The sequence below is a fragment of the Nannospalax galili genome, unplaced genomic scaffold, assembly GCF_000622305.1.
Source record: "Nannospalax galili isolate Female #2095 unplaced genomic scaffold, S.galili_v1.0 scaffold1448, whole genome shotgun sequence".
Classification (NCBI taxonomy): domain Eukaryota; kingdom Metazoa; phylum Chordata; class Mammalia; order Rodentia; family Spalacidae; genus Nannospalax; species Nannospalax galili.
Window position 1 is genome coordinate 695,755 of NW_008358646.1, and position 9,368 is coordinate 705,122.

The 9,368-nt window shown below is 44.6% G+C and overlaps 1 protein-coding gene across 5 annotated transcripts in view; it reads left to right on the top strand.

The window, feature by feature from the left end:
* The first annotated feature begins 1,223 nt into the window (after positions 1-1,223).
* The window catches only part of Shmt1 (serine hydroxymethyltransferase 1), a 19,989-nt gene continuing 11,844 nt past the window's right edge, over positions 1,224-9,368 (top strand). Inside the window, exons 1-4 of one of the 5 annotated variants that reach the window (XM_008821952.3) lie at positions 1,224-1,385; positions 3,830-3,863; positions 6,441-6,555; positions 8,137-8,282. In XM_008821952.3, the coding sequence (XP_008820174.1) occupies positions 6,460-6,555; positions 8,137-8,282 (242 nt within the window). In that variant the 5' untranslated portion in view covers positions 1,224-1,385; positions 3,830-3,863; positions 6,441-6,459. Of the gene's footprint in view, positions 1,386-1,603; positions 1,620-3,829; positions 3,864-4,580; positions 4,689-6,440; positions 6,556-8,136; positions 8,283-9,368 lie in introns of those variants that run through there. The other 4 variants (XM_008821951.3, XM_008821953.3, XM_029558098.1 and 1 more) reach the window with 4 other exon arrangements.

Consider the following 9,368-nt stretch of genomic DNA (forward strand, 5'->3'; position numbering starts at 1 on the left):
AATGTGAAACTGGAAACCCTGAAACTATTATAAGAAATTATTGGTGGGGGCTGGAGAGATAGCTCAGAAGTTAAGAACACTGTTAACTTCCAGCACCAACCCCCAGCCTCCCTCCTTCCCAGTTTGCACAACTGCACTTATTTGGGACAGTCAGTAGTTCTCCAGTAGATCTCAAGAAATTGGATAAAGTAGCAGCTTCTGGAGTGGTAACTTCGGCCCTAGATCTGCTACCAGGAAGAAAGTAGTTTTTATATGATTCTCTCCACTTGGTAAAAAGTACCAGAAGGCATGGTTACATGTGGCTCCTGTTACTTCTGCTAAGTGGAGTCCCTCCTCTTCCTACCCTCAACTGTTTCCTCTAGTCAGAATTAAGCACAGTAACCTTTGGAAAGCTCTCACCTCTTTTTGTATAGGAGTATTTATAAACTTTATGTTTTAAATTAAGGAATGCAAAAATTATAGTGGCTCCAAAACAGCAAGAAAACGCTTCACATGATTTTAGTGACTATATTGGTTTGTGTGTGTTCTCTTGACAAGTCTCTGCTATTTATGTTTGCCTGCAATTTGCCTCACTTTTATGAAAATTAAATTTAGAATTCCCAAAAAAACCCACAAGAGGCTGGAGAGATGGCTCAGTGGTTTAAGAGCACTGACTGCTCTTGCAGAGGACCTGGGTTTGATTCCCAGCACCCACGTGGTGGCTACAAACCATCCTTAACTCCAGTTCCAGGGGAATCCTAAGCCCTCTTCTGACCTCTGAGGCACTGCACGACATGGGTACGCTCACATGCATGCATGCAATACACTCATACACATAAAATAAAAACAATAAATAAAATATTTAAAAACAAAAACAAATAAACCACAAAAAACCATAACAAAACAAAGTCCAAAAGTCCAGGGTCCTAAAGATCAGCTGCTCTGCCTCCCTACCTGCCCCTTCCCATACCCCTTTATCCCGTTTCCTGCCCCTCCTCATCCCCTTTAGTCTCCCCGACTCCCCCCAGTCCCTCCCCATTTCCCCAGCCCCTCCAGTCCACGTCCCCCTCTCCGGTTCCTCTCCCATTCCCTTCCCCGGTATCCTTTCCCCGCCCGGCTGTAACTTAGAGCGCCGGACATCTGGGGGCGGGCTCTGCCTGGCTGCACCCTTTGATTGGACAGAGAAAGGGGCGGGGCCTGGCGGCCTGCGGGGAGCGCCTTGTGGAGTTCCAACAGCTGAGCGCCAAATCCAGGTTTGTGCGGAGGCGGCGGGTCACGTGGTGTGCAGTCTGCAGATGCTCTGGCGGAACCGCGTTTAGGTGGGAAGCTTTAGCTGCTTAGAGAGTTGGAGGCCATCCTGGACTACGGATTCAGACCGTGTCACAAAAGTCCACCATCGAAAGTAGGTATGTAATCTCTGCTTTTTTTTTTTTTTGGTCTTTTTGAGACAGGGTCTCCCTGTAGCCCCAGCTGTCCTGCAACTCACTATGTAGACCAGGCTGGCCTTGAACTCACAGAGATCCGCCTGCCTCTGCCTCCGAGTGGTGGGATTAAAGGTGTGCGCCACCACGCCCGGCCGTAATCTCTGCTTTAAAAAAAATTTTTTTTTTAATGTGTATGCGTGTATTGCCTGCATGTAGGTAAGTTCACCCGTGTCGTGCAGTGCCGGGGGAGGACAGAAGAGGCTCTCAGATCCCCTGGAACTGGAGTTACGGACAGTTGTTAGAGTCCATGTGGGTGCTGGGATTCGAACCCGGGTCTTCTACAAGAACAACCTGTGTTCTTAACCGCTAAGCCAACTCTCCAGCCCCCAATAAGCTCTGCTTTTTTGAGACGGGGGTGTCTCATGGAACCTAGGCTAGCCTCGAACTTGCTATGTGGCCGGACGGCCTAGAACTTCTAAATCTCCTGCTTCTACCTCCGCAGCATGGGCCGCCACACCTGGTTTATGAAGTGCTGGGGGTGGAACTCAGGGTTTTGTGCTTGCTATGAGCTATGTCCTTAGCCGTATAATCCATACTTTCAGTATGCTAGCAGATGTCTTTGTCTGCGGTATTCCTCTCTGATCTTAGAGAAAAATGTTGGATTATATAGTTTTTGGCCCAGTACCTGTATTTCAAAGTCTGGAAGCTGGGTGACCCTTGGTCAGCTGAAGCAAACACAGATGTGTTTCAGTCACATGCATTTCAGTCACATGGTTGCTGGACTGGAAACACCAGTTTAGATTTTCTACAGAATCGAATTTTAAAATTTATTGAGGGAATGTTGAAGGTAGGTGAATAATTGTGTAACCCAGGGTTTCTGGGAAGAACGAAAGGTAAACAAACCAGAGGGCAAAATCTGACTCTGTTATATCCCAGCGTCCTGGGATTACAGGTGTGCAACTCCATGCCCGTGGAAACCTGTGCTTTCAGAGTGCTTACTCTGGCACTGTTCTGAGTGCCTGATGTCCCCTTTAGCTCTCTCAAGCTAGCCTAGGAATGTTGTCATCCATGCTAGATGTGAGCAATTTGAGAAACATGCTAGTAACTGGGATCATTAATAGGAAGTGGCAATGCAGGATTTGAATCCAGAGCCATCCTCCAGCATGCCCTCCTCACTTGTGGGGGGCTTTGCTACCCTGTGAAGTGGGAGAATGAGGAGCCTGGTGTGTGGCATGTGTTCCTGCTCTTTTAGAGAATGAAGTTCCATTAGCTTCCATTAGATGTCTTTGTTCGTCCTGTTTGTTCTCCCAAATCTCATCTGCCTGGCTCCTTTCAGTTCTTCAGGTTGCAGTTCTGGTTTTCCATGGACCAATGTGTGCTTTTTGTGGTGCTGGGGATTGAACCTAGGGCCTTGTGCATGTTAGACAAGCAATCTACCACTGAGCTATATACTGAGTCCCCCATGGACTAATTTAAGTAGCTCCACCATTTACTGTCCTCACAGCCATCATCTTTCTTTTTTTTGAGAGGCTCACCTCAGCCTAGGAAGCATATGTCACCATATCCAGTGGTGTCTTGTGTGTTTCTTGATTATGACCTATTTTGCATAAACGCAGTACTCTTGTTTTGGGGGTTAGTTTTGGTTTTGGTTTCTTGTGAGACTGGGACTCATGTGCTCCACGCTGACCTTGAACTCCTTGATCTTCCTGTCTCCCCTTCTCAAATAGTGTGAATTAAAAAAGAAAAGAAAATTTGTTGGTTAAATAAATGAATTCAGTGGAGCAGAGTGCAGCTTGTTTTGAATTTACCGGAATTGCTCTATGGCCCAGGAATTCTACTTGTGGTAGAATTAAAAAGCAGAGACTCAAACAGGTTTTGTTAATTGTTTTAGACAGAGTCTCCCTATAGCCTGAACTGACCTGGAACACACAATGTACACCAGGCTGGCCTTGATTTCACAGAGATCCACCTGCCTCTGACTCCCAAGTGCTGGGATTAAACGCCTGGCTTCAAACAGATATTTTTACTTGAGTGTTCATGGCAGCATTACAGTAGCTAAAGGAGGAAACAACCCACATGTTCATCATAAAATGAGCAAATAAGCAAAATATGGTATCATCATATAATAGAATATTATGTCAGCCTTGAAGAGGCAAGAAATTACCTCCAACATTGCTGAACTTTGAAGACATTATACTGAATAAAATAAACCTTGTTCAGAGGACCAAATAGTATATGGTTCCACTCCTTTGAGATATCAAACTTAGTCCAGGCCATAGAGACAGATGGTAGAGTGATGGGCTTCTAGGAACTGAAGGAAGAGGAAAGAAGGGATTTAGTGCTTGTTTCATGGTTTGTTTGTTTGGGAGATAGAATTTCACCACATAGCCCAGGCTAACATTGACCTTTTTTTTTTTTTTTTTAAGATTTTATGGGTATACATGGATTGCCTGCATGTAGGTAAGTGCACCCATGTCATGCAATGCCCTCAGAGGACAGAAGAGGCTGTTGGATCCCCTGGAACTGGAGTTACGGATAGTTGTTAGCTGCCATGTGGGTGCTAGGATTCGAACCTGGGTCTTCTGCAAGAACAGACAGTGTTCTTAACCACTGAACCATCTCTCCAGCCCCACATTGACCCCCTTTTTTTTTTTTTAATGTGTTTATTGTATATGTGTGGAGGGAACACACATGCAGAGAGATCAAGTTAGTGTTCATGAATACAGAATGTATATTTGGGAAAATGAGAGAGTCTTGGAGATGGGTGGTGGTGATGGCTGCACAGCACTAAATATACTTACTGCCACAGAACTGCCTCAAACTGGTTAAATGGCCTTCAGTAAATGTTTAATGAAAATGTTGGGATCCCAGAAGCAGAGGACCTAGCTTGTGATTCTCATTTGCTAAGGGCTCAGAGAGGTTCTGGGTTTGCCTGAATTCTGAGCCGAAGGGAAGAAACTAGTGAGGTGGCCAGGTTTCCAAAGCACCCACTGTCCCATTGCTGCTTGGTTGTAAACCTCTCCTCCCCAGAGTACTTCTGCTGTGGCTACAGAAGCAAGTTAAGTGCTTTGCAGGTAGGGCCATATGTCTCATGATTTCATGCTTGTGTTAAAATAATAACTGCGGAGTTTAGGGTAGATGACTCAGCAGTTAGGAGTACTGGCTTCTCTACCAGGGGACCTGGGTTCAGTTTTCAGTGCCCACAATGGAGCTCAAGACCATCCATTTTCCAGTTCCAGAGGATCCAACGCCCTCTTCTGGCCTCCATGGGCACTGCATGCACAGGTACATGGGGCAAAGTACTCATACACATAAAATAAAAATGGTTAATTAAAAAAAAATGTTTTGAGGTGCTGGAGAGATGGCTCAGTGGTTAAGAGCACTGACTGCTCTTGCAGAGGACCCAGGTTTGATTCCCAGCACCCAAATGGCGGCTACAAACTATCCATAACTCCAGTTCCAGGGGAATCCGAAGCCCTCTTCTGACCTCTGCAGCATTGCATGACACGGGTGCACTCACATACATGCAGTCAGTACACTCATACACATAAAATTAAAACAAAAAACGCCATTTTGATAGTTCCTTTGTCTGCCTCTGCCAGACGGAAAAGGAGCCCTGTGGTCTGGGACTCCAAGACACCTCTCCTGGTTGTCTCTTACCCCAGCACCCCATGCTTCACCTGTTTTGACCCTATATCTTCAGTATTTGTGTTGGTCTGTGGTCCATGTCCACCAAAGAAAACCTCAGGAACCAGGGCTCTAGGAGATTTCTTGACCACAATACCCAAAAGGTAGTGGCCCATGAAAGGTCTTAAGTACTTGTCCAGTGGATGAAGTTTATACATAAACATCCTCAAAGTAACTGAAAAGGACAGGAGAACTGACAGCTGGTTAAAAGGAGGGCCCCTGTGAATGTATGCTAAAGACACTTGCTCTGTGGAGCTTGTTTTCTTGACTGGAAACATAGCTGGGCCTGGTGGCACCTGCCTTTAATCCCTGTACTCCAGAGGCAGAAGCAGGCGGATATCTGTGAGTTCCAGGCCAGCTGGGCTGTAGGGAGACCCTGTCTCAAAAGAAAAGAAAAGAGAAGGGGGGAGGGGGAAGGGAAGGGAAGATGACAGAAACAAACACGATGAAGGGCCAGGATTATGACATAACTGGTTTTCAGTACCTAGGGGGAGGAGTTTCTTACAGCAGAGCTCTCTATATATTTTGACAGAGTCTCAGAGAAATGTGTCCAGATTGAGAAGGGTACTATACTTAATTATAAAATGCTAGCTGAGTATGGTGGAAAATACCTAGAGTCCCAGCACTTGGGAAGCAGAAGCAAGAGGATTTTCAAAGAAAAAAAAAAAGAATCTAAACTGCTGCTCTTGGGCATCTTGGAATATCCCAATTGCTTACATTCTTTTCTTTGTTAACTTGTGAATCTGCAGGGAAAATCTGAAAAGGATGGAATGTGTACTGTTTAATCGGAATTTATCAGTTCTCTGCCAGTGGAATTTGATTTATCAACAATTAATCTGATTAGTCACTCAGCACATGTTCCTTCCTCCTACAGCGTTGTACTGGAAAATTAGAAAAAAACCTTTGGTTGGCAGTGGTTAGTGGGTTCAGTGTAGATAGCTGCCTAGGAAGGCCTTGAAGGAGGCTGCTTTGTGGGGGGCAACATTGGGATCAGGAGGATAAGGTCCAAATTTCAGAAAGGGGGGCTTGAATTCCCAGCACCCACATAGCAGTTAACAACCCTCTGTAACTCCAGTTCCAGGGGATCTAACACCCTCTTCTGACCTCCGTAGACACTGCAGGACATGGGCACACCTACATGCAGGCAATACACTCATACACATAAAAAAAAAAAAAAGAGTTCAGAAAGCAGCCACAATTATGCAGTGTCTTCACAATATGTTTCTGCTTACCACAGTATTCCTAGGGGTCGGTTAAAAAAGTGTCACAACTCAGAAGAGATTAAAGATTACTATGCATGCATCACTGGCGTTAATGTTGGAAGCTACATATACTTTTCCTATGTTTTAGGCAACTTTGAACCAGTGAGATGGCGGTTCCTGTCAATGGAGCCCACAGGGATGCTGCCCTCTGGTCTTCTCATGATAAGATGTTGGCTCAGTCCCTCAAGGACAGTGACATTGAGGTGAGATTTTTTGGCATCTTCATGTATTTAGAACTCTGTAGCAGGGGGTTGCTTTGTCTTTTTCTTTTTGTGATGCTAAGGATGGAACCCAGGGCCTCATACCTTCTAGGCAGATAGTCCACCACTGTACTACACTCCTAGTCTCTAAATTGTTAATTGTAATCCTGAATTAACTTGATTAGGTACACATAGGCTTGCAATTACAAGAGTGCAAGATTGTGGGGCTAGGATATAGTGTGGTGGTAGAGCACTTGCCTGGCATATATGAGGCTCTCTCTGGGTTCCATCTTCAGTGTCACACAAAAAGTGACAGATTGAGACACCATGGCTGAAAGTCTTTGAGGGATAAATATAAATATTTCTGAGTTTTTATAGAGTTCAGAGCACAGTCCTGGGTACTTTGGTGCAAAGTAGGGAAAAGGTTGACCCTTACAGTACACAGGAAGCATACCTGCTTATATACTTAAAGGCAACTTTATTTATTTTTAAAAAATATTTTGTTACTTTTATTAATATTTTTATTTATTATTGCCTGTATGTGTGTAAGTGTACTCGTGTTGTGCAATGCCCATAGCAGTCAGAAGGTGTCAGATCCCCTGGAACTGGAATTACAGACATTTCTTAGCCATCATGCTGGTGCTGGGAATCAAACCTGGGTCCTCTGAAGGAGCAGTCAGTGCTCTTGACTGCTGAGCCATCTCTCCAGTCCCTCAAACATTTACTTCTAATTGAACTCTATTTGTTTTTTATCTTTTGAGACAGGGTCTCCCTGTAGCCCCAACTGGCCTGGACCTCACTATGTAGAACAGGCTGGCCCGAGATCTACCTGCCTCTGCCTCCGAATGCTGGGATTAAAGGTGTGTTCCACCACACCCGACTATTTATTTCTTGATTAAAGGTGTGTGCCACCACACCTGACTATGTGTTTATTCATATATTTTATATATATTATATATTTTATGTATTTGTGTATTATTTATATATATTTATTTTTGAGACAAGGTATCCTGTAGCCCCAGCTGGCCTGGAATTTGCTATGTAGACCAGGCTAGCTTCAATCTCATAGAGATCTGGCTACTTCTGCCTTCCAAGTGCTGGGATTAAAGTTGTGTGCCACAATGCCGAGCAGTTTTTTGTTTTGTTTGTTTGTTTGGAGTTTTTTTGGTCTTTTTGAGATAGGGTCTCCCTGTAACCCCAGCCAGCCTAGAACTCACTATGTAGACCAGGCTGACCTTGAACTCACAGCGATCCACCTGCCTCTGCCTCCCTAGTGCTGGGATCAAGGGTGTGCACCACCATGCCGGTCCTCCAGCAATTTTTTATAATAGTTTTATTGATATATTATTCACTTACAATTCCTCCTTCTTTCTCCTTCTCTTCACCTCAAACTCTTATTATGCCAAGGGTGACCTTGAACTTCTGATCCTGGTTCCAACTCCTGAGTGTTGATACTACAGGCATTTGCCACCATATCCAGTTTATTCATTGCTGAAGAATTGAACACAGGGTTCAGGAATGCTAAGCAAGCACTCTACTAACTGAGCTACAATCTCAACCTTGCATGTGTTTTCTTCTTACAAGGTTTATAGCATTATCAAAAAGGAAAGTAACCGGCAAAGGGTTGGATTGGAGCTGATTGCCTCAGAGAATTTTGCCAGCCGAGCAGTATTGGAGGCCCTGGGATCTTGCTTAAATAACAAATACTCAGAGGGGTACCCAGGCCACAGGTGAGTGAGTGTCCTCAAAAGTCCTGCCCTGACTGGTTTTGTTTTTCTGGGGTTTTTTTTGAGACAGGGTCTTTCGGTGTGGCCCAGGTTAACCTTGAACTCTAATCCTCTTGCCTCAGGCTCCCAAGTGCTGTGATTACAGTTGTAAGCTACCTAGCTTAGCTTCAGTGCAGAATCTAAATAATAGGTAAATTTCAAAAACCTGCAGCTTCCTAGCTGTGGGCTCTTCCTCCCCTCCTGATCTCTGGTAACTCTTCTAGTTCCTAGCCTGGGATTCTGGGATTTTCTCAGAGCAGTTATGCTCAGGTCAGTCCCTATATTAGAAATTTCTAGGAGAGCAGGCTAGTCTATGAGGGGTATGGTCCAGCCTCTATCCAGAAAAGATCATTGTCCTCTGATGGATACCACAGAAAATGGCTGTTGCTGTGAGAGCTGTTAAATCTGGGAAATGAGAGAAACTGTGTTGTAGGTTCAGTGTTCCTTGTCTGAAATACAGCCAGAAGTATTTGAGGCTTCAGAAGTTTTCATTAGAATATTTGCATAAATTCATTGTTTAAGCATTCTAAATCTGAAATCCAAAATGCTCCAAAACTTGAAACTTTTAGTGCTTTGTTTTGAAACAGGGTCTTGCTCTGTAACCATAGAACTTGCTGTATAGACCAGGTTGGCTGCAAACTTGTACTGATCCTCCTGCCTCTGCCTCTCAAGTGTTGGGTATACAGGTATAGACCACTATGCTTGACCTTTTCTGGTTTTGTTGGTGCTTGCTGGGGATTAAATTTAGGGCCTGAAGCATGTTAGGCAAGTGCTCTACCACTGACCTACATACCACCTAGAAACTAGTTTTTTAAGACCAAGTCTCACTGTATAGCCTAGGCTGGTCTCATACTTCTAAGTGATCCTTCTGACCTTTCCTAATGCTGGGAACTACAGGAGTGTGCCACTGCACCCAATATTGTTTTAGTTTGTTTGATTTTTGGGGGTGTGCGCGCGCGCATGCGCGCGCGCGCGCGTGTGTGTGTGTGTGTGTGTGTGTGTGTGTGTGTGTGTGTGTGTGTGTGTGTGTCACAGTCTTTAGAAAAAAAA